Source organism: Amblyomma maculatum, chromosome 8 (assembly GCF_055883805.1).
Source record: "Amblyomma maculatum isolate TAMU_Amacu chromosome 8, ASM5588380v1, whole genome shotgun sequence".
Taxonomy (NCBI): domain Eukaryota; kingdom Metazoa; phylum Arthropoda; class Arachnida; order Ixodida; family Ixodidae; genus Amblyomma; species Amblyomma maculatum.
Genome location: NC_139351.1, coordinates 96,725,149 through 96,750,708, shown reverse-complemented (window position 1 = coordinate 96,750,708; position 25,560 = coordinate 96,725,149). Strand labels below are relative to the sequence as shown.

At 44.2% G+C, this 25,560-nt stretch overlaps 1 protein-coding gene across 4 annotated transcripts in view; it reads left to right on the top strand.

Annotated features, from left to right (window-relative positions):
- The window catches only part of Lar (tyrosine-protein phosphatase Lar), a 761,776-nt gene that overhangs the window by 674,034 nt on the left and 62,182 nt on the right, over positions 1 to 25,560 (top strand). For 3 of the 4 annotated variants that reach the window (XM_084576898.1, XM_084576900.1, XM_084576897.1), the window contains 2 exons: positions 21,584 to 21,868; positions 22,215 to 22,397. In XM_084576898.1, coding sequence (XP_084433024.1) covers positions 21,584 to 21,868; positions 22,215 to 22,397 — 468 coding nt within the window. Of the gene's footprint in view, positions 1 to 12,272; positions 12,831 to 21,583; positions 21,869 to 22,214; positions 22,398 to 25,560 lie in introns of those variants that run through there. The other variant, XM_084576899.1, reaches the window with a different exon arrangement.

The following is a 25,560-nucleotide window of genomic DNA, read 5'->3' as shown; positions in this document are numbered from 1 at the left end:
AGGGAGTGCCTCTTCGTCTATGTGTGCCTCTTCGTCTACCTCTAACATTTTTTTCTATGAACACCTGACTCGAGCCGTGAGGGAAGGGGGGAAGGTGAAAGCTAGAGAATGTGAAATACAGGCATTCTAACTTGGGAATACAGTCCGCGTTCAGTTTGTTGCCACATAAAAAATAATGTTAGAGGTAGTCGAAGAGGCACACATAGTCGAAGCACGCCCTGGAGTCAACCAACGAAAGCATTGAAGGGGTGAATGTGAGATCTAGAGAGCGTGAAATACAGGCATTGTAACTTGGGAATACACTGTCGTTGTTGTTAAGAACTTTATTTTCCCACCGAGGCCCCCTACTCCCCGCCCACGGCACGCAGGCCTATGGGAAGGAGGCCGAGGCCTCCGCGACTAAAGACAGGCCAGAGTCCTTCCTGGACAGGCGAAGCGACAGTGTTTCTTTGCGGCTTCAGCGGCCAGGCGGATAGCTTGCTGCTGGTTGGCGGGGGACTCGCTCCGCAGTAGCAGTTCCCAGGCTTCTGTACTATTTATATTTTCCTTGGCGCCAGGGGGAGCATCGCAGTGACGTCATTTAGTGTTCCTGTATATGCTCCCTAAGCATATACAGGAACATTAACGTCAGTGACTTGCTGGATCAACAAAATATAGAAGAAGATGAAGAAAAATACATGCAGCTGGTTACCACCATTATCCTTCAAATCTTCGCGTCCTCATATTTTTCTGTTGTGAGCGTTCTTCAAGGTTTCGAGTGAATCTTTGCAGTCACGCACAGATGCAGTACTCGTCCATGAACGAAAAAAAAATCGATACAGGCTCTGCACATTTCAGCGGACACGTCGCGCCACCTATTGAATGTTCATGAAAGTCTGATGCCGCGGAATTCGATTTCCCCTTAGCGTACGCTAAAGAGTGGACATAGAGAAAGAGGTGCCGTAGTGGAGGGTTCTGGAATAATTTCGACCACCTGGAAGTATTTAACGTGCACTGACATCGCGCAACACACGAAAGCCTTTGCATTATTGCATTACTCTGCCATCTAAACGCAGCCGCCATGGTAGCCGTGTGCCTTACCCACTGAGCCATCATGGCACGTACGGCGGGCGCGGGGAGTTAAGTACAGGAGGGCGCGGGGGGGGGGGGGGGGTAAGTACAGAATGAATCGTAGTTACGTGCTCAACATAATGATACTCGAATTCGGACCAGGAGTGAAATTGTGCCTACCACTCAGTGGGGAACCACTTTGGACAGCTATATATGTTGCGAGAGTAGGAAGAAGGAAAAGAAAATGCTCCCCGCCGGGGTGGCTCAGTGGTTAGGGCGCTCGACTGCTGTTCTCAAGGATGTGGGATCGTATCCCGCGTTGGGGGCGAAAGGCCAGGCCCACGTGTGCTGTGCGATGTCAGTGCACGGTAAAGAACCCCAGGTGGTTGAAATTTCCGGTTTCCTCCCCCACGGCGGCGTCTCTCATAGCCTGAATAGCTGTGATTGATTTAGAAACTGATCGATTTAAGGAAGGGGAAGGCGCGGTAACTGTCTAACTTGTTTTCTGTGGACACCTCAACCACGCCGTAAGGAAGGGGGTGAAAGTAGAAAGAGAGAAAGAGGAGCCGTAGTGGAGGGTTACGGAGTAATTTCGACCACCTGGGGATCTTTAACGTGCGCTGACATCGCGTACAGCACACGGACGCCTCTTCATTTCGCCTCCATCGAAACGCAGCCGCCGAGGTCGGACAATAAACCCCCCAAACGAAATCAAACCAAAAGAAAATGCGCGGGTCTGCTACTGGCTCTGTAGCTGAGCCACCTCCGCTGCCTCGTGCGGACAAAGGAGAAAATAGAAAAGAAAGAAAGAAAAAAGGGGAGAGAGAAAGACACGCTTCGCAACAACCGTCGTTAGCCAGCCACCGAAGCGGTGGCGGGTGCAATGACAGCTAATGCTCTAAATCGAACACCGACCAATGGTGCGCTCAAATTTATATATTAATATAAATATGCCGTTATGCTAAAATCACCCTCTGGATGGTGGAGACAGAACTGAGTGGTGTCTAACAATTGGACGGTTACGTACGCGTAAAATTGTCATTCTGAATGTACTCTCAGTTTGATGGGAGAGTCGCATTACCGACTCCTATCGATTGGATAAGAATGGATGTAAAATTGCTCAGCAGAGCTATGAAGCATTGAATTGTTTTTTTTTTGTTTGTTTTTTTACACAGTTTTTCTATCGCGCATGAATATCAGGCATCTTTTCTTAATTAAACAACTGATGTACAGGTGTGGCCATAATATTATGGAGCACACTTCTAGGGTTTGAAAATTTATCATGCCTTCACCTAGAGAAGATACGATGGTTAATCGGATCCGTACGTGAGCTCACCAGGGGCAAGGGACACTGCAGTGGTTTTCAAACTTGCTCACCTTCAGTACAGTGCTCACCTTCCACTGTACTGGAGCAGACTCATTGTTGGTCAGGTCTGTGAAGTAATTTTTACGATTATTGCGAAAACACCAGAGAAATCGTCGATTGAAAGCGTATCGTTCAAACTTCCCGCGAACCGCGACGGCGCAAGAGAGGAGAAGAGTGAAAAGAGAAACCTCACCCGCGCCGACGTGCGTGACGTCACCGTAAGGATAGGCCAGGCGCTCCCAGCAGCCCGAGTGCGTTTTTAGCCTGTGTTGTTGCTCGTGTTTCGAGGTTGCGGAAGTTCAACGTGTCGCTTGAGTTGAACACCCGTCCAAAAATGCGGTGTGTACGAGCACCTTCGGTCGCGACGATGTCAGTTTCCACAAGTTCTCGCAAGACAAAAAGCTCCGAGCGCAGTGGGTCGCTTCTGTGAAAAGCGACAAGTTTACGCCGACCATATTACAGGGCAATGGAAACTGCAATAAGTGCTGAATTCAATATGTTGTATTCTGAGTGCAGCTGCAAGGCAGAGCTATTTTCTAGCAATATATAAACACCTATTGTGAAACACTATAATGTCCTAAGCAAAAATACGATTATTCGCGCGAAAAAATATCACAGACGAGCAGCGGGCACGTACCCAATTTTTTTTTTTTTTATTGACCACGAGCGAATTTTTGGCAGTTCCCTTTCGGAAGGGGGGTTTTCACCAGCGGCTGTGAGCCTCGACTATCTGTTGCCTCAAGCTTCCCGTATAGTTAGTTACCACTCGAGCATAACCATGCAAAGCAATATTGCGAATATACTGCTGTTGATCAACGCACATATGAAAGCTAAAATAGCATATTCCACTGCCGCATCCCTATTGCAAAAACCAGGGCCGCTGGGTCCCAGTGCCCCAGTGCCATACCTGATTATGGGCCCATTGACTGGGCGTACTGGGCGTACTGGGCGTACTGGGACAGGGCATACTGGCACGCGTCGCACTGGTCGCCCGGAGAAAAAAAAACGCCTCGAATAAAAAGTAAAAGCTGGAAAGTAACGAAGCACCTACACTACATTAAAAAAAAAGCTAAAAAATAAAATAAAAACCAGGCATAAAAAGCTCCGGCACTAGTGGGCTTCGAACTCGGTATCTCATAGCCCGTAGCTCTTTCCGCTAACCATTCGGCCACGTTCCTGACCTTTTTTTTTTTTTCCTGACATGGTATTTATTATACGTGGTTATGTACACAAAGGGTTATGTACACAGACTATTTACAATGTACTCAGCCATTGCTGAGATGCACAACAGAAAACACAACTAAAAGGCATGCAAAGATAAGCACTCTGTCACCAGCGAAAACCAATCAGGTTGAAAGTCATTTTCATCATAAGTGTCCTTCAGTTGCAGCATCATACTGCTAAAATGGAGTCTAGGTAGAACAATAGGTTCAGCGTTGCGATCCGACATGCGTGTCTTCCACAAGCTATGAAGTCCAATAAGGAAAAGCATGTCATATGGTTCGTAATCAGATTGTGTAACAGCAAGATACCGCACACTGTACGAATTTAGAACAAAGTCTTTCTTTTGAGTTCTTTGCAGCACGTCCCAAAAAAGAATTGCGTCTTTGCAATTAATGAAACAGTGCTCAATTGTTTCAGGCACTTCACACAGACGGCAGTTTACAGAAGATACAAAAATATTTTTTCTATGGAGCCATGTGTTAACAGGTAGAGGTTCGGTGTGTAATTTAAAGAAAAATGTTTTCGTGCAAGGAGAAATCTGCATTTTGCGCACTCTCTTTAGCACATCATGACCCTTATTGACCAAAGTATAAAGAACGATACAGTGGTAGCGGAAAAAGCATTGCTACCAAATCCTTGTATAGTATCTTGCGCGAAACAGAATATAAGTACTCATTCGAGAATCGTACTGTCAAAAACCTCACCAAAGCATAAACTTCCTGCATAAATCCTAGTAACTACGGGCGGTCAGTAAAATCTGAAGAAACCACTAAGTCGGGAAGCAGATTCATGAAATTAACTTGTAGGAATGTTCTAATAATCGGATGTGAACAATTACGAAAAAAGAAAAAACGGGCACCTTACATACAGATGCACTAAGCCGAGCCCCCCTGCTCAAACAGGTCTGAATAGGTTATCACGTCGAATCGGTTCAAAATTGGAGGACCAAATAAACGTCCCAAATATTCGGTGAAAACGCTGAATGTAATGCTTAGCACAGTAAAGGACCTGAAGCACATAATAACGTTTTGTCGCCGAAAGCATGTTGCAGGCCTGAGCCCGACCGAATATTGAAAGCTGATAAGGGACAAATGTATTAGCATAACGCTGGGCGACTGGAACGCGCTCTTTCCAGTAATTCGCACTTGAATTAAATGCATGCAGTGGAACACCTAGATATTTAGAGGGCACACATGACCATTCAACTGCATATAGGGGTGGCGTTGAGCCCCACGAACCGAACCAAAGGCCGGTACTCTGTGATTCATCTGAGCCCCAGAAACAATGCCAAATTGTTCTATGCTGGATATAACTTTTTCTATCCTTGGTTTGTCAGTGCAGAAAAACGCAAGATCATCCGCATATGCAAGCACTTTAACCTCATTTCCAAGGAGAGGGAAGACATGGATACTACTGTTATGTAAAACACTCTGACAAAGTGGCTCTAAGTAAAGAGCAAAAAGCAGCGGAGACATCGGACAGCCTTGCTTCACAGAAGAGTTGATTGGTACGGGGCTTGGTAGCTGGCCATTTATAATTAGGCGAGTCGAACAATTTCTATAGCAAAGTTGCACCCCCTTCAGTGCTATAGAATCAACGTTCGCTCGTTCCAGAAGAGAAAACAGGAAAGAATGACGAACCCGATCAAATGCTTTTGCGAGGTCGACCTGAAGTAAAGCAACCTGATCATGAGAGCAGGAGCACGATTTGAGGATTGTGCGCGCAATATTTACATTACTTTGTATGGCACGGCCCCTCAAGCCGCACGTCTGGTGAGGGCCAATGGGAACCGACATTGCGAACTGTAGGCGATTTGATAAAATTTTGGCAAAAATCTTGTAATCCACATTTGCCAGTGTGATTGGTCTATAGCCTTCCACTGAGCGTAATTTTTCTTCATCAGTACTCTTTGGAATTAGGACTTTGTGGCATTTTGTAAAAGTCTCGGGAAGGGCTTCTAGATCAAAACTCATCACGAAGACATCTAGCAGGATAGGAGCAAGAACAGTTTTAAAAGCTTTGTAAAATTCAGAGGAAATGCCATCAGGACCAGGCGTTTTTGAGAGAGGTAATTGATCAATTGCCACTTCTACCTCTTGCTGCGTGAAAGAGCTACTAATTACAGAACAATCATCTTCTGATTAAGGGGTCACCAGGGATGTGAAACGCGAGATAATGTCAGAATTTCTTACAGGAGGAGTGGCACTAAAAAACATCCACTAATGCGGACGTATAACCCATTCGTACTCGTAATCCCGGAATCAGCTTTGCAGTCGCATGATGACGTACGTTCATCAAGCAAAGCTTGCCGCGTCGGCCGTTCGCAGTGCAAAGCACGCTTGACACGAGATCGAATTAAGGCACCCCTGTATTGTTCCGCATCATGCCTTTGTAACTCACTTTTGACACTAGCGATTTCGTCCGTATATGATGCAGGAGATTTACATTCTAGCTCATACAGGTTACACAAGTTTTTGTTAAGTGCCTCCTCCTGATGTTTCCTGTAAAAAGATTTAATTGAGCCAAGTTCAATTGCTATATCGCACGTACTTCCTGCTTGAACATTTCCCAAGCTGCGAACAATGGTAGATTTCTGGAAAAACATGATTGGAGCTGTGAGCGCACACGAATGATAAATTCTTGGTCATTTACCAGCGATGAGTTTAATTTCCAAATTTCCCACTGCGGCCTAAACTTTGAATGGTCATTGCCACCGAGCCAGGCTACTACCATGCTATGATCACAAAACGAAACCGGTATAGTTTCGCAAACAAGCCAGCGGGAAACTAATGTACAAGATGCATAGATCCGGTCTAGACGAGCGTGAGAATGCCCCTGAATGTGGGTGAATGATCTAGATGCACGGCAGGACGCCCCTGTACAACCAGTGCCGTATCTTCTGTAACACGGAACAGAAGTTCCCCATTCCTGTCACTGCGTGCGTCTGGACTAGAATGATTTATGGAGTTGCAAACACAGTTGAAGTCGCCCATTAGCACAAGATGTCGGTCACAGTCAAGTAAGCTGGCTATGTGTTAAAAAAAAAAAAAAAAAAAAAAAAAAAAACTTATGCGCTGTGTTCCTGACTGGGCATCTTCGAAACATTTAGTAAAAGTTGGAAAGTAACGAAGCGCCTAGACTACATAAAAAAAAAAAAAAGCTAGAAAGTAAAATGAAAACCAGGCATAAAAAATTGCGCAACTAGGGGGCTTCGAACTCGGCATCTCATGGCCCGTAGCTCTTTTCGCTAACCACTAGTCCACCTTCCTTTTTTTTTCTTTATTTGCATGAATTGGTACAAATACATCAGTAAAAGTTCGTGGTTGCCATGCCCCTTTTCTGACACCCTCGTCTAATGGACTTTCATAACCACAAGTTCGCCCATCAGACTCAAGACCTCCTCCGCAGCGTCTTGCTGCTTCAAAATTTCTTTTAGTTTATACACTTGTTCAACAAAATAATCACATACAGATCGCGCATCGACATCACAGTGTCTATAAGCCATCCTACTCATCCAAATACTGTGAAGGCCCAATAGCATGATGAGGTCATACTGAAAATCATCATTAATAGTTGTCAAGTACCGAATTCCACGTGGCGTCAATGGCAGGTCTTTTTTAAGTGTCCTTTCTAACACATCCCAGTAAACACCACATCCCAACAATCTAGGAACACGTGCTCAACTGTTTCAGGTTTCCTACATAGTAGACAGTTTGAGCCCCAAGGTACAAAAAGGCCCTTTTCTTCCATCCATGTTTTGACTGGGAGGGTTCCTGTATGAAATTTAAAATTTAATACTAATTATTTTCCCCTATCCTGATCTAATCGCTGGTCACTCAAACATTTTGTTGAGGTCCGTACAACGAAATGAAACCCGTCACCACCGTCGAAAAAGCAAAAAACGAACTACAATACGAATTTTCAGCTTTTATTATATACTGGAACAGGAAAGAAAACACCGTATTAAAAATGGAATAAAAAAATACGCCCAAAGTTGTTGTTTTTCCGAACCCTTTTGAACCGGTCCGGGCAGAATCGAACCGGTTCAAACCAGAACAGAATGTTTCTTTGGAGCGGCACCCGAACCCGAAAAAATTCCTGCTCGATACCCTGGCCAAAACAATGTATAAAGGGGGTCCTCTCGCTTCCAAGAAATCCACAGATACATACAACTGGGCCGGACATTCGGAAGTTCATGACTGGCATGACTTTGCCGGCGCTGTAAAACGAGAACTAGTTGTATCGGAGAAAGAAGGGTGTCATGGGATAGAGAGTCAAGGAAAGGCATGCAAATGACAAAATGGTTATGTGGTTTCATTAGATGATCAATTAGAGCCAATTAGGTCCTGACAAATAGAAGCTTTCATACTTTTATCGAACCGGTTGAAACCGGAACGGAATGTACCCTCTGGAGCCGAGACCGAACCCGAAAGGCGTGAACCCGAAAATATTCTGGTTTGATCCTGTGGGCCAAAACCATACATGAAGGGTCCCTGCTCATTTTCAAGAATTTCAACTGAGCCGGACATTAGAAAGTTCATGATTGACACAACTTTGTCGGCGCTATAAAGCAGCTACTAGTTGGTACATCGGGAAAAGAATGGTACCATAGAATAGAGCGCCAAGAAAAGGTGTGCATATGTTATGATTGGCACGACTTTGTCGGCGCTGTAAAACAGGAACTAGTTGGTACATCGGAAAAAGAGTGATACCATAGAATAGAACGTCAAGGAAAGGTGTGCATATGACAAAAAGGGTTAATTAATTTGGTTTAATAAGAAAATTAGAGCCGTAGAGAGAATTTATTGGGTATACACATACATACAAAACCGCACATTACTCACAGACCAAAGCACTATCTAACAGAACAACAGCTCGGTCACATTTACGTTCATCGTTCCTCGCAATGTGCTGCTTTTATATTTAGCTGAAAAACACATAGAATTGCACACACTTGATTCTAAATTCATTTCTTCGCTCCCTTTTTTCTTTTAGATTACCAGATTATGTTTGTATTCGCAGCATGTGTTTCCTCATAAGGCATAAGTTTATTATTCTGAATGGCCTGAAGCACAGAACATACAGATGAATATTCGTGAACCAAGTTTCACGAGAGTAAGCCGTCGGCAGCAGCCGCAGTCGCTGCGGCCGCTTTCATTATTTAAGGCGAAACCTTTCTCTACGGCGAAACCGTATATAGGTTCATGAGTATCGGTTCGCCCTTACGTGCGTGCGCCGTCGAGAAGTTGCACACCACTTCGCGAGATTCCGCAGGATACCACGAGATAATAATAATTGGTTCGCAGGAAAGGAAAGGCGCAGTATCTGTCACACTTGCTCTGTGGACACCTGAGCCGAGCCGTAAGGGAAGGGAGGAAGGTGGGAGAGAAAGTAGAAAGAGAGAAATATAGGGGTGCCGCAGTGGAGGCCCCGGAGTAATTTCGACCACCTGGGGATGTTTAACTTGCACTGGCATCGCATAGCACACGGACGCCACTTCATTTCGCCTCCATCGAAATGCAGCCGCTGGCGGTTGGGTTCGAAACTGGGCATTCCGGCACAGTAGTCGGGCGTCACCGCGGCGGGGCACCACGAGGCCATGACCGGCTGTCATCACGTTCGGTCATGGCCGATGCCGTTACTAATTGATGACGTGACTGTCGGTCACGAGTGCTGACGTCACTGCCACTATCATCATCAACTGTCACTGTAATTATAAGGAATTATCACTATCATCATCACTGCGCCATCATCATCATCACTTACTGTCACTCTAAGTACCAGCAGCTATCATTACCGATCACTATCTGCCACTAACGCTCTTCACCATGATTCCGGAAGTTTTGTCTTGTTCCCAGTGCTGTTATTTAGATTTCAATACCAACTAGCCCGACACCTTGCTCTCGAGACACATAATCGCTGACGTCAATCCTAGACGCGCCGCGCGCATCGGCCGGAGCTATCGCTTCACACTAGGTTTAACCGAAGCTAGATGACATCCAATATTTTTTCTTCATCACGTCACCGCTTTCTCCCCACGACGTCATTACGCCGCCGCCCTCTCCTATAACGTCATGTCATTGATAGGATGCGCCAACACGTCAGTGGCGGCAGTCTCCATGACAACCGCATTGGCCGCAGGCGAAAATTATGCAAGTGAGACCACTTAAAGGAGGTAATTAGACAGGGATCACTTGCAACTGGCACCACTTGGCAAGTGGGACAAGCTCTGAATTGAAAAAAAAAAAGGAAATGTAATTGAGATAGAATTACATAATGTCCTCTTCGTGGCACTCATTGGCACCAGTGCAGCTCACCTATTGAACGAAGTTACCTCATCCATTTTTGTCTGCAGTGATAGCAGAAATAGTGAGTACAATTTAGTAGGTGAACTGCCAACAGCTGTTTTTGTAAGGACCAGGCTAGCGCTGCCTTTTTGTCAAAAACTCAAATTTATATGTCACAAGTGGACTTCGGGGAGGCAACTTCAATTCTCACTTCAGAGTATGTGGGACAACTTCAATTCCCAATTGCATTCAAGTGGGACCATTTCAATTCCTACTTGTGTTCAAGTGTTACCCCTAGCTTTCAAGTGCAACCACTTCGATTCCCCTTTCATATTTTCGTGGGGCATGATGCTAGACAAGAGAAGTAAGATATATTTCTCACGTTCCTGGCGTGGCATTGGTGAGGTACTTCATGGAAAATCATACCTGTAACACCCTTTACTCCAGCACAACTTCAGTAAAGTGACCGCACCCTGCATTTCATCTACCGGACATACAATGAATTCAATCGACATAAACAAACTTGGATAACTGTCCTAACAAAAACGTATTTCTGATCACGAAGAAACAAATAGCGACATGGTTTGCTTAACAAATACATGTGCAATACCAACACGTGGGCATAGGTAAAGCCTGCGCAAAGATCTAGCGGAAACAATAATCCTTGTATCAATTTACCCGTTGTCAATCTGTGGAGACCCAAGAGCAGATGTGCTATATGTGGTACGCATGCTGGGCCGTGTGTTGGGCGCTCGATCCAGACGTGTGCTGAAGATCTCCCCCACACACATTGATCGGCAGCAAACGCTGGTAAGCCGGCTAGTATGTGACATTTGAGGCCACGAGCAAGGTTCAATATTGCTATAATAAATTAACGGCTACAACGAAGCAATCTAGTTTGTACTATAGGTTATGAGGATGGACCTCTTATACTGTTTGCGCTCGTTTTAGCTTTGAGCCAGTCAGAAACAGGAGGCGATTCATTTTGCAGGTTGTGACAGATAGCGCGAATATTATAAGAAACTAGAACATTTCGAGGATTATAAGAGCAATATGTGTGGCTTTGCTTTTTGCCCTTCAGAACAGGGGTTTATAATTTCCTCGAGCGGCTTGCTTAACAAATATATGACGTTAAACTGAAAATCTTTTGCACTTTCAGTCAGTGCATGGCATTTATATATATATATATATATATATATATATATATATATATATATATATATATATATATATATATATATATCCCCCCCCCCCCTAACGCACACTGCAAACATGGGTTGACTCTGCACGGCTCCTTCTGTTTCTCAGTTGAAGGAGGAAGATATTCCTTGGCAACTTCCATTGCGCCGTCGTGTTTTTGTTTTCCTTTGTTTTCGGGCTATATATATATATATATATATATATATTGTTTTGCCAGCAGGAGGCATGTATATCAGAAATTTAATCAAGATTTTTTTATTTTTTGCATTATACAAAAACGTCGCTTGTTCGCGCTTATTTTTCGCATAAAATAAGAGGTTAGGATATATTTTAAGTTATAGCGTTCTAAATAATCGGCTTCATATTCTGCAGATTCCAAGAAGGCAGTAAAAAAAAAAAAGAGGAAATAGCAGTGCATATGATCCCACCAATGTGCGATAAGGAAGGAGTAAAAAACAGCTATATATGAGATAAATATTGCTGCTCGTTTGAAGGCGTTGGCATGCTTAAAAACAAAGAATAGAGTAATGCAGTACAGAAGGCATTCGGTGAAATGCCATAAAATAGAAAGAAAGTAAATCAGCCTTTTTTTATTTTGTTGACACATTCAAATTAACCATGAGCACCCTTCAGTACGTGTACTGCCACCCAATGTACCCAATGTTTGCGTGTAATATAAAACATCTCGCGTCGAGTGTGCCATTATAATAACTACTTGTGCGATGTACAGTATATGGTTCTTGCAGCCAAGACCGTGGTACCGCATCATTTGAGCGTTATGAGCGCTTCAGGAATTCAAAAGCACTTCGGGCGGCGGCTCTGGCAGCCACTTAAAAGAGCCGCGAACGGGGCGCTTCCAAAAGAAGGGAGGTGCAATTACGGAGCGCTGAAGCGGCCGTCATCAAATATGCACCGCTACGCGCAGCCCCGATGGGTACAAACACGCCCTGGACCCGGGCGTGACAGCGTTATTGATTGCTTTTCAGCGAGCGAGCGCTGGCCCGACGGGCGTTTCTGGACAGTGTCAGGTCCTTTGCTCTTTTCGTCTGGCAACAGCGAAAAAAACTCCATCTTGCCGAATGGCCACCCTGGGCAAAGGTGTTCTCTGGCTGTTTATTGATTCCTGCGAGGCAGAAAAGAGTGCAAGGTTGTTTCTTGTGTGGCGGAATATGTCAAAAGTATAAAGCTGCATTGGTGCCCTTAGTTTGTTTTAGACTGTTCGTTATGTGGCCATTTATTATTTCATTGTTAAAACATTTTTATATGTAGTGTCACTCCCCCGGTTTCGCGTAACTCTCCGCCGATTGGCGTTGGCGGAGGTTCGGCACCTCCTTGCTTGCGGGGCTGGCTGATCGCTGGCTGGGGAAAAAATATCCAAACAAGAAAAGTGCGGGCAGGCCCCTAGCCTAGCACTGGCGCGGCTAGCGTTAGGCGTATATGCCTTATCAAAGTGCCGACGCGAACGGACTCGTGTATTTTTTTCTCACCTGCTTTTGCACCATTGTAGAGGCAGCGATGTGAAATTGTAGAAGTGCACCTAGGCTGCTGTTGGAAATGTGGTGTGTCGGTGGTGCGGAGAGTGCCGTGGAGTACGACTCTTGATGTGAATGTCGGATGAGGGCTCCCCGCTACTATGCTTTGGCATCTTCTCCAAGCGCTGCTCGTCTCTCTACAAGTTGCATCCGCTGTTCTGCCGGCCGAAGGTCAGTTCTCCCTTGATCGGCCTTTCTTTTCGGGCCACGCTTGTAGCAGTTGCGCCTGCTTGTTCCCCAGTTTCGATTTCCCTTCGCCGAGCGCTGTGTCCGGCGCCGCTCTGAACATCCCTCACATCGCGGCTGCCATTGGAAGCAACACTGCATGCACATGGGAAAACGAGCGAACGATGTTACTAATGGGCTTTCCCCGTTTCGCTCTGTTTCTTTCGTATTATCTACGCGTGCAGCTCATTGGCACGTACACAGACGGTCGGCTATTTATCGTGCTGCTATTATAGAGCGCCATAAAGTTCACGAGCTTTCGCCAACCGTGCTGATGCGACTCTGCGCGCGCTGTGCTGCCGCTGACGCTAGTTGACGGCTTCCACGCCCATCCTATGTTACGCGCGTCTGCGCTTTTAGTTGGCGTTTGGGAAACGAAGCGCGGCTGCTCAAAGCGGGCAGTAGTTGAAAGTTTCTTTCGTAGCCCGCGGTAATTCTTTGTGACGGATATGCTGCTTTCCCTGCGCGCACGGCGGGTGCCTCGTCGCGTAGCACATTCACGTGCTAGTGAATGACTTTGATCAAATAAACCGATAGTTGCCCCCCCCCCCCCCCCCCCCCTTCCACACACACACACACACACACACACACACTTCTTTCTGTTGTTATCAGCACTGTTTGGGCACGCTCTATTTTGACGGTTTCGTTGAGACTGGTGTGCGGCCATGTCGTGCCAGTAGCGCTGAACAGATGTGAGAAAACTGCTCGTTGTTGACGTATCGGTCGCATATCTTGGACAAGCTGCGCACGTTTCCGGTTTCCTTCGTGATAAACGAGCCGAAACAATGTTTGTGTTCGCACTTGACCATGCTGTGGGCAGTGTGAACGTAACTCGTGGAGTGCCTGGTCGGCCTCGGCTCATGAAAGACCTCGCCGTGCAGGTGTCAGTGCAGCGCTTCTTCGTAGTAGCTAGGCGCTCTAAAACCCTGAAACATCTCGGTTTGTTATTTCGGACTCAGTTACTTAATAGTTGCGAAAGTTTTGGCATCATAAATCGTATGTCATTCTCACAACTGCTTGGTATGCTTAGTTACAGGGAAGCTGGAATACACTTCTTGGTTGCTTGTTGATACCTATTGGTTTCTGTGACGCGATTTAGCTTGAGTCATATATTTTAACAAGGAGCGCTGGGCAATTAACCTCATCAGGTAACTATTGCACTGTTCGTTTTTAACATATTAAGAGCCCGATGTATACAAACGTGACGCTAGCCGATGGTCAGACAGACGCACATGCTGATGTTGTAGAGTTAGGGAGATCATTGACATAAGATTTTTGGGGAACATTTTTCATGTACCTTTATTTCTTTTCTTTCATTCCTATGAATTAGTTTATGCTTTCACATCAATCATTAACACCTTCTTTGCAATTTTTTCAGGGACCAAATGAGAGAAACATTTGTGATACAATATGCATTATATAACCGCTTACACAACTGTTCCTACACCATCGAATATATGTTTTATATTTCCACGACAAAATGACTGCATGCTGACAATGTAAGAACCTTTTCAGTTGCGCATGCGTTTCCTTATTTGCGTTGTCATTCTGTTCTACTGTTGTGTAGTCTTGAAGCCATCCTTTGGTTTTGTGGTGGCTGGCACCGCAGTTTCTGTTGCTATAAATATCTGCGCGACGACAGCAGCTGAGCCGGTGTTGGCAGTAGTCGCGGCTGCCACTGAGAGTGCTTCCTGTTGGTTTGGTTTTCTGAGACTTCACGCCTGACTTGCTGAGAGCGTTTTTGAGCAGGTCTGCGGCATGCAGGCCATGTTCCTGCTGCAGAAAACTCGAGTCAGTCTGTTCTGTGTCTGTCACTAAGGCCTCTGCCAGCGAGTACAGAAATCGGGCTTCTATGCTCGCATGTGTTTAAACCTTTGGAGGTTTTTCTTATACACTCGTTGTACATTGGCCTTACCTTTCTATTTATGGCTACGAGAGTCTTTCTTTTCGTTTCCAGTGGTGGGTTAAAATGCCCACTGATTTAGTGATTAAATAAGAAAATACAGAGGAGTAGGTGTCGTGCTAGTAGCTTTGCAAGTTTCATTGCTTTCAGTTATCGACAGGTAGCAGTCAGTGTATATTATTTCTGTGTATTAAAGCATGAAATCTAAAGTAACAACAGTTACTTAAGTGTTATGTGGTGATTACTTTGTTATCTGCACAAAGTTTTTAAGCTTACTTCACAAAATCAACCTGGCAATTTAAAAAGTAAAAAGTAAATATTGAGTTACTGGTTAAGAAAAGCTAGTAGAAACCGGTATAACCTCTCAGGGGTGGAAGTGCTGCTCCATTTGCTCCATTCTGCTCCAAACTGCTTTCCCTGCTCCATCCTGCTCCAAAATGCAATATTGCTCCAAAACTGCTCCAAGCTGGCTGTTGTGATGTTCTGCCATCAAATTTAGCAGAACACTGGTACAATGTCATTGCACCAGTGGCAAAGGTATCTTGCACTGGGCTTAATACTAATGAAATTTTCATAAGGGAAGGAAGCGTGGTGCATGTATTTGCCCGCAAGTAAATTCAGTATGAGCCACCGGCAATTGAAGATAACTGAAAAAAAAAAAATGCACTGTGCACGTGATATAGCACCTCCTTCCCGCCTTTTGAATTGCCGGTGGAGAGAGAAGCGACAGCAGCAAGCGAAGCAGATAGCGCAAACTGCAGTGAGCCAATTAGGAAACTTGTACGACTGCAATAACTGCATGAGTTGTTCTAATGATTCTGGTGTGAAAACAAGACTTCGCCATTGAGCCTCTTTGTCAATGACAAGCTTGTCAGGCCTACGGAAGACAAAACCATACTTGAATCTTTATGGGTTGGTACGCCAAGTTTCCAGTCACTAGGAACCTTCTCAAGAGTGTTGGAAAGCCATACAGGGCCTATGCCAAGATGTTAAAAATGAGCCCCAGCATTGCTCAAGTAAAGAATGATGACGAAGAATGATGGCAGGAGACAGTGAAGTAGAAAATGCTGAAGGATGAAAAAGCCACCCTTCACTGCTGTCTCTCTTTCCTGAAGGCTCGGGAACTTATCAGCACATGCATAAGATCAAAATGGATATGCTCAAGATAGAGCAGAAATGTCGTGCTCATTAATCTGAGCTCCAAATTAATGGCGCTGCTTGAGCACTTCGAAGTGGTAGACATCGACATTTGAATCTGTCAAGTCAAAATAGGCAAATGCTTTATTTAGGTCACGCTCGGTGTTCAGTTATGAAGTGCACCAGGAAACATTCCTTTTGCTGCTAGTCTGTTCCAAGTTTGTTGACCTTTTGTCCTGTCAGAGATGAGTTGGAAAGGCAAGGCATTGAAAGGAGTCAGATTGGAGGTTTGTATTTCAGAAGGAGAAAACTGCGACCATCAGAGGCGTTTGACCTTAGAAACCTGCTCCAAAACATAATTCAATTGCTCCAAAATTCTGGTTGCATTGTTCCAAAGCTGCTCCAAAATGGCTTTATTACTGCTCCCAAAGCTGCTCCAAAATGCTGAAGCCTGCTTCCACCCCTGACCTCTGCTACAGATTAGTGAGATTTACTGTCATAAGCTACAGATCTCATTTCTTTTGCATATCTATGCGTAATTATTATTTGCTACATTGTCATGTATCACATCAGAGCTTTTCATTGGAGTGTCTACAATTGCTGTCTGTGCTTAGGTGAAGCAAGAGATAAGTGAAAAGTGGACAATCCAATCTGATTTTTGTGTGGAAACCTAGGGCTGGGAAGCAGTTTCATAGTATTTTCTGCATTATCTTATCTCCTTAGGAGAAGCAGATAAGTGAACAGTGGGGAGTTCATTTGGTTTCTCATTACATTGTTGGGTCCATGAAACAGTTACTTATTTCCTGCACTAACTCATTCTTTATCAGTCATTGCTTAACAGTACTTTATTGGAACACCTGCATATGTTATCTACATTACAGGCTGTGTGAGGTAGCTAAGCAAAGAACAGCTCTTTTGGGCTTTGTCTTCATCTGAGAAAATTTCACCTTTTGCTTTTCCATAGCTTTTAGTAATAAATATGCTCAAAACATAGAAATAATAAGCATAAAAAATTTGTGCCAAAGCATGGATTTCACAAACACTTTATATCGGAGAAGTAAATAATGACTGTTTCTTGAGCAAAGGTGCTTTTTATTTCTAGGCTCAGTTTGTTTCTAGAAAACAATATTATTTTTGCAAAATCGGATTAGAGGAAACGGACTTGCAGTTTCACTGTTGCTTGTTTTCCTGTTTTACTAATAACCGTGACCTGTGGTTGTTTGTGCTCTTCTGAGATGCTGACACATATCTTATAGGCTTCTTTTAACATTTTATATTGTTCATCTAAATAAAAATAAAAAGTTCCCTTCATTGCATGAGCTGTGAGTGGCTGTATACCCCGTTGCTGATTGCCAGATGTATGCAGCAGCAGTCCTTATGCATGAATACTCTTGGAATAGAATTACTTCTAAGAGCATTTGCGCCTCATTTGTTGCGTCAAGTTTAAAACTACACTAGTAATCTGTTTCTGGCTAGTGGCATCCTATATGCTTCGTATTTTTTGCATGCAGTTAACATGCTTTAGTGCTCGTAACTGTCAGATACTTTCAAATGTGGAAGATGTGTGATGAAACTCCCACCATTGACTGTTTGGTGGTTTCTCCATTATGAAGGAATGTCCAAAGCATTGCTGCCTGCAGACTTGAAAGAGTATAGACGTCTAATTTTTTGGTTTGTGTTCTATCCTTTATAACGATGCTTAAGACATTACTGTGCACAGATTGCTACATGATGTTCGTCTACAACTGCTATAATTTATAATCGAATTTCTTCTCTCACCTGTTTTGATTTTGGTTTCAACAGCCGAGTGATGGCTGTGACATCAAAGTCGAATCTAGGTCACGTGATGGATGACATGGAAAAAATAACACGGCACATAATCGTTCCTCTGTAATTTGAATTTACTACAATGCTGAAGTCAGCCTGCCTCAAGAACAGGAACCACAACAAGTGAAGAGTGACCGATTATATAGTTTTTTATTTTTCATGCCACGCATGACCTGGACTTGTTTGTGACATCACAGCCATCACTCGGCTGTTGAAACCGAAACCAAAACTGGTGAGAAAAGAAAAACCGAGCAAGTTATTTAGTGGTCGTAGGCAAAAACCACGCGATGGCGCATATAGAAGAATGTCATATGCATCATTGACAAAAAGAAAAATCCGACGAAATTTGGTGTCTGTACTCCTTCAATACGAACGCTCCAAGACGCTCCCTGAATTGACATTAACACTTCCCAGCATTAGCCCTTGGGTCTGACATCTTGCTAAAGTGGCTAAGGGCATCATCTCCCCAACACATCATGCAGCGTGGTCTCGTACCTAGCTGCCAGTGCTCTGCGGCACGAATATCAGTCCAAGCAATGTGCTCAAGCATTCATGCTAAATTTGCACTTGGTGGGGTATGCGTCTTGTCTTGCAAAGATCTAGTCACTTGTGCGATGCGCCATTGCGATCATTGATCTCTGTTTACATTCCTCTAAGATGTGTTAAGGCTAGTAACTGCCGGGACTTCTCTGAAAGGGAACATTTTTCATGCTCTCATTTTTACATAACGTCCTTCAGCTGCGTGTTTAACCAAAAAAGTGAGCCCCCAGGTCGCAAAACTTCTTGAACACCTCTTGCATTTCCGCTCATGCTTGTGGCTTTATTCCTTTGTAAAGCAAGGTATGAATGGCTGACAAACCAAGCCCAGTGCTAATGGGCTCTGTTTCATCAGCAAAACTCATTGTGAGTTCATTTGTTACGTGGTACATATCCACTGCTAGTGAAATTCTACAACGGTTAACTCTACAGGCTCTTCCTTATGTTTCGGATGTTCAACTTTGTTCCGCATTCCTTGTCCTCTTGTTAACTTTTGTGCTGCGAATAATTATTGCATAGTGCCTTGTTTCTCTGTACCTCCCTTGTTCTTGCATCCCTTTTCTTTCTTGAGCGGGCAGGCCTGTTCCTCTTCCCTTGCCTAATTTTCATATGCATGTGGTTTAGATTGCCTGGCCTGCTAATAATGATAGTAACAGTTATGCCATCAGAGGTTTGTGTATGTGCAACTTTATTTAGCGCTATTGAGTTGCGTGATCAATGAATGTCAAGTTTAATATTTAACGTCATTGCCCTTGACTAATTCTCTACAAGTGCCTATATTCACTCTTGCTTAGTCCGATGCACAGATCATATATAGAAATAATAAAATATCTGTGTTTGTTTATTCACATTAAGGGCTAGAGGGATTGCTCAATATCATGAGGAAACTGGAACTGTGGAGGGAAAACCGTTGTTACTGGTCACAATGTTTTTGTGCAGTATAATGACCGACAATGAGGCCAACCTGGACTGTACACCGTCGACCAGGTTACAGTTGTCCCAGAACTAAGGCCTCTCCCATTGACCTCCATTTAATACCCGTGTCATGTGCACACAGTAAACGACAGTAATTGCTTAATTCCTTAAATCTGTTAATGGTGTTATTTTCAGAGTTGTTTACATATTCAAGGTTCCCTGAAACGGTACTTTCTCCAATATTCTAGTAGAAGAAATCTATAGACATGATCTTAGTTGGTGTTCGAGCCGAATTTGAAAGCTTTGCGAGGAGCTGATAATTTACATTAATTTTTAAAAGTTGCTTCTGACAACCACTCGAAACTGATTATAGCGACATGTTTACCATGCGAAAACCTTCTATGGGACGTTGTTGGGACTTGCTTGAGACTTATTGGACGCTCCCAAGGGAATTTATTTATTTACTTACTTCCGATACCCTCATGGCGCCCATGGCATTATTGAGGGGAGTGGTACAAAAATATAAAATCAAACTGATAAAGAAGAAGGTAACGCATACATACACGACTACAAAAATCAAAAACAAATGATTGCAAAAAAAACAAAACTGGCTGCAAGAAAATACATGTTTCGTAAAAGTGACACAATGCAGTAATTAAGAAGAATAACAACGACAAAACAAATAAATTCACAAAAAGCAGTCCTTGGAATGAATCATGGTGGCGTGCCGTCGCGGCTTGTGTTTTTTTCTTTTTTTTTTGTTCTTCCATGCCGGTATGCATCGAGTTGAGGGGGCAGAGGAGGACCATCATTTTCGATCGCCAATATGTTCGGCGTTATCGACTAGCTTAAATATTTTTGCATTGCGGCGAAAACTGATAGGATACCTGTTACTCGTGCACATTTTCTAGTTCTAGTAAATAGCCTTTCATGGACCCTTTAACTGTGATTATAAGTTTGTTACGACGCTGATAACACCCAGAAGCCAGTCTGAAATTTGGCCTGATTGTAGACTATGCTAAAGTGCACAGAAGCTCGCTAATGTCATCCAGGTGTAGTAAAATTGCTAAACGAAAAATGTCACTTTGTTAGCAAAAATTTGCCGTAAACTTTCATATCTGCTTACAGTAAGGCTGAGAGTATGTGTCATAAGTTGTGGTAAAAATGATGCCATTTGCATTGAAAATGCAGGGAAAAGTTGTGGATAAACCATTTGCTATCTGATAGGAGGCTTTTATGTACAAGTTTCATGCTTTTCTCCATGACGACTGGGAATACAATATCTACTTCTCAGGCAAATAAGTTATGGTGAACTTGGTGATTTCTTGAATGGAGGTACAGCTAATGCTATTGAGCTGGCACATGTGACAGGACATGAATGCCATTGAAACTTGAGCCAGTAAATACTGACTGGCATTTGTCTATGTGGCACGACTATACCCCTTTCCTGTGGAAATTGTGTCCGCTGTATCTTGTGTAAAATTTCTGGCCATCTGACTCCATACTTTCTGCTTTTTACACCGTCAGTTATATGTTCTCTGCATTGTTTCTCCTTCTTATTTCTGTTTCCTCTTCATGCTGTTACTGTTGGTGTAAATTACAGCAAGTGTGCTTACTCTATTTTAATCTGGCTTTTGTCACAAGCTGGAAATAAAGGCTGCCCTAACACAGCCATACCATTAAGCTTGTATCCATTTCTGGGGTCTTGTTGCTGTTAGGTTGAGCATCGCTCGAACAAGGAACAGGCATTCTACACTATGTGGCATGATTACATGCTGTGCAGTGACCTGAAGCTTCGCGAGGTCTTCAACTTTGTTGACTTTAGCTTGTCGCAAATTAGACTTTTGGGTGCACAACTAGTAAACAGATGATGTGCAAAAAAAAAAAATTAACTGAGAGTACCATGACAAAGGGAAGGCGATCGGAGCAGTGCTAAGGATGGGAGCAGCTTCGATTAAAAAACCACAAAGTTAATATACTTTAGCTGAAATAATTTAAGTGACCTGGAGTCGATATATGGAAGAGTAGATGACAACAGGTCCGTTGAGGCTAAAAGGGAAACATGGCCTACGGCGACAGAGATTCGGGTGAAGCATTTAAACTAAAAGATTTGCGCGTGTAAACATGGTACATGTGGTGTGAGACGGAAGTAGTTGGTGAGAAGCAAGCCTATGGTCTGCATTGAGGTGGCTGGTTAGTGAGATTTGAGTGTGTTGCATGTCCCGGTTGGTACCAGAATCTTTCTGAAGCTTATGACCTCAGTTAATTCACTATTTGAGGTAATTAGCTTTCATAGTTAATTCACTCAAATAGCTTGGGCTGCTAAGCCTGTCGGGAGTCATAAAGCACATCTGCAATTGACGCACGCGCATCTTTGCAGACCCGCCGAGCATCGTCATCTTTCCCCGGGACCAGACGGTGGTGACTGGACGGGTGGCGGTGTTTGTCTGTACGGCGGTTGGCAACCCGCGGCCACAGATCGAATGGCGGAAAAACGGCAAGCGCGTCTCCACCAACCGGTACACGGTGACCGAGATGACTGGTGGCTCGGTGCTGCGCATCGACCCGGTGCGCGCTGGGAAGGACAATGCCACCTACGAGTGCCTCGCTGAGAACGGCGTCGGCGAGCCTGTGCGCGCTCAGTTCACACTCACCGTGCTCGAAGGTGAGGCCTGACTTTGCGCTTGTTCATTTGAAATCCATTTTTCTTGTCACTGTGTCTTATACGCCAATTTATCCCCATTGGGATATTACGTGGGAAGTGGTAAATTTTAAGGGCAAAAGTTAAACACCTGTCCCCATGGAGATATTACTTGAGGAATGAGACTTTATAACGCGATTTTTATTATTTTTTATGTAGGGACACTTTCTCAAAATACAGTTTGGCGGGTGATGACTGTGACATGAAAGAGAATGATTGTGTGTCAGGGAAAATGATATAGGAACCATGGTCGCATGGGTTTGTTGCATTCGTAATGTTCTTTAATTTTTTTGCATTGCGTCTCCAACAGAGAACCAGATTCCGCCGGGCTTCCCCCACTTCAAGCTGCTGCCCAACCTCCAAGGGGTGGAGCGAAATCGCAGTGCTTTGCTCCCTTGTAAAGCGGAGGGTGACCCTGAGCCCAAGCTCTCTTGGCTTCGCAATGACATCCCCGTCGACATGTCCAATCCACGCTACTCCCTCGCTGCTGCAGGTAAGCCTTGTCCCCCGAAAGTCACCCAAAGGGTGAGCTTCATGTCCGTTTATGCATTGTCGCAGTTGTCCAGTTCGCAAATGTTTATCTGTGTGAGTTGTGTGCGCTGCCTTTGTAGTTAACAAGATTCTGGCAGTTTGGGGAATGAAGGAAGGGGATATTATGTGGATCGACTAAAAGAGATTCCAAGGCTTGCTCCAACTCACTTTTGTTCTCATTAAACATCAATTCAGCTGTTCTTTCTGGTCATTCTGATGCTTGTGCACAATGAAAGATGAATCTTATGTAGAGATGATTGCGCGTGAAAATTTTTTTCGCATTGTGAGTCGAAATTTTGATGTCCACACTGAAAAGGACTTTGTGGTGACGGTTCTGTAGTGAAGGGCACTGCAGGCTAGCCTCTGGGATCCGCGCAAGAAAAAAGAAAAAGACTGTGTCAATGCACCGCAATTGGCTTGTGACATTGGCTGGTGGTGGCAACGGATATTTCTTGTCTGAGTCCTCTCCAGCTTTATGAAACCTCCATTTTCCTTAAAAACAGCTTCTTTGTCATTAGAATGTGACAGTCTTATCAGTATGGGCAAACTCCACTTCGTGCTTGGGATCCCTTTATTAAGGGGGGACATGGGTCTTGAGCAAAATTTTCTTAATATTTGTCCTGTCAGTATGAAATTTGCAGGGTTTATGTAAATTCTTGTGCTGGTTTCAAATATGTTGTTAGTTTTCTTCTACATAAATTTGCTGAGTAGTTACAGCAACTTTGCTGTTCCAGACTTGCGGGAAGCTTGTAAAAATATCTACTGAAGGGAAATTGCTAAAATGCACATGGATCTGTTCCTGAATGTCTAAGGAACACAATAAAACAAGTTTTGTGCTCCTGCCTTACTACAAGCCAAAGTTATGGAAGTTTTAAGTTTCAGCTTCACAAGTGCAACCACCCCCTTTCTACATCTTCGTATGTTTAAAAATTTTTCATGCAGTTGAGACCTTGTATAATAGCTTTATTGTGTTCCTTTAACACTCACGAGCCAGTAAAAATAAAAATCATTACAATCTAAGGAGTAGGAGAGCCACAATGCCACCCGCAAAATAGAAGGGTAGGCAAAATTTTCATTTTGAGAAAAATGGAAAAAACGAATTGCAATGTCAAACACTAATTTAATCAAACAAAAACTGTAGAAATGCAGGCCACTGTGGCCTAGAAGGCTCCTGGACAGTAATCTGCATTGGGTTTGCCCTTCTGCTTTCGTTTTGCTGCAGTCTGAAAAGCTGCAGAGGAAGCACGCTTCCTCTCTGCTCTCAGACATTCACTGGTGCAATGCACACGTTTACAATTTAAAATGGCTATAAACCTCCAGGAATGTAGTCTCTTTGCTTTCCAACGTCCAAGTGTCGCCTCTTTCATTTTGATTTGCAGTTGCAGCACATTCAGTTGCCACTTTTTCGTTTCGTGTTTTTTTTTTTTTTTACGTTTGTCGTTTTGCTACGTCCTCGCATCAAGACCGTGGTGAGGAACGTTTATTGCGGAAAAGAAATGTAATTTGGAGCTGTTTGCTGCTTCCCAGTGCTCTGCATTGCACTGGAAGCAAGTGAATTCCCTAAGGACTATGAACGAGGTCCGATCGGCGCAAACGCGCGGCGAGCTCTACGAAGACGACGTGTCCCGCAGTTTACGCATTGGAGAATAAGTTTGACGGCGATTCCTTATACCCGTTCACTTTTTTAAATGCCAATACGCCGCCGTATGTTTTACGCTTCGCCAATCTCGGCAAACTGTTTAGATCTGACGATCGTGAACTCCGCATCGCCAAGCGGACTGTCCGCCGCGCTGCCGTCATCGTTACGAACACAATCCGTCTACCGCTTCGTTGCTGGAGTTGGCGCGAGTTCAAGCTTTTCCTGTTTTGAGCTTATCTTTCTGCTCATCTGCGGCCAGCGTTATCACTGTCGCGGCGGGTGCGACCGCTGGAAGTAGCAGTCCCCCGTGCTGGGGAACACGCTAGGCCTACTTCAGGCTCGTACACACGATCGTTCGGCGCACGATTTCCGTCGGCCTGAGCGCGCACAGCCGGGGCAGGGCATCACTTGAGATGATTATTCAACTATTTTTTTTTTACTTTTTTCACAAATTCTTGCCATGAACGCACCTCGCGGTTCGGAACCAAGCGCGGCCGGCGTCACGTCTCCGCCGTCTCCCCGCGGCTCGGGCGCGTCGAGCAGACGCCGTCAGCCAGCTCCACCAATGCGGGGACGCCTTATCGTCACGTGCACCCCGAAAGCCAATGGGATTGCAAATGCCACGTTTTCTTCTTTTGCTATTTTTTATGCGACCAATGGGCGAATGTAAACAGCAGAGGCGGCAATTTGAAGACGAAAGGCGGCTCTTTCGAATGAGACCAAGATGGCTACGGTGCCGCGCACAAAATGGGAGCTACGCCTCGCGGAAAATGGTTGTTTCGGGGGTCGTTTTCGGCCCAAATTTGGGCGACATCGATTATATAAATTGGCATTGTGACTAAAATACCGACCCTACAGATGAAAAACTTAGCAGATAGGTAGATAAAGAGCTACTGATTTCGCAAATCACATTTTCTAAAAAGTGATTTTTTCGCGATTTTTTTGGTCCGCAAGACCCGTGTCCCCCCTCCACACTGACGAGTCCCGGGAGTCATGCAACATAATTAGGCCGACTTGTTCAAGGATAATGTGGAAAGACGTGAGGCCGATTCGTTGGATCATATTTACTGAAAGACAAACTACAGACGTAGCAGTAAAATAGAGACAATGGCATAGGGAAAAAAAAGAAGTGAAAACCTAATCATACCAGTTTCTATCATCATTGTCGTGCCTGAAAAGCAGATTTGAAAGTTTAATGGAAAGCAAACGTGAAATGCTAGGAGCATCTAATGAATAAATAGGATGCAGCACTTTTTTCAAAAAAGACATTTGAAGTCCCTTCTAAGGATTGTGAAAGTGAAACGTGCTATGTTGAAAAGACAAAAAACGCGCATTTGCACGCATTCTTTTCACTGTCATGTTAACGTTGCACTGAGTTCATTCATTGTCATAGGGACACTCGAAGACAAATTGGCCTTATAAGTAGGTTACTGCTTTCGCTGAAAACGGAGCTTTTGTTACCTCAGGAGGTTTGAAAAGATGAGGC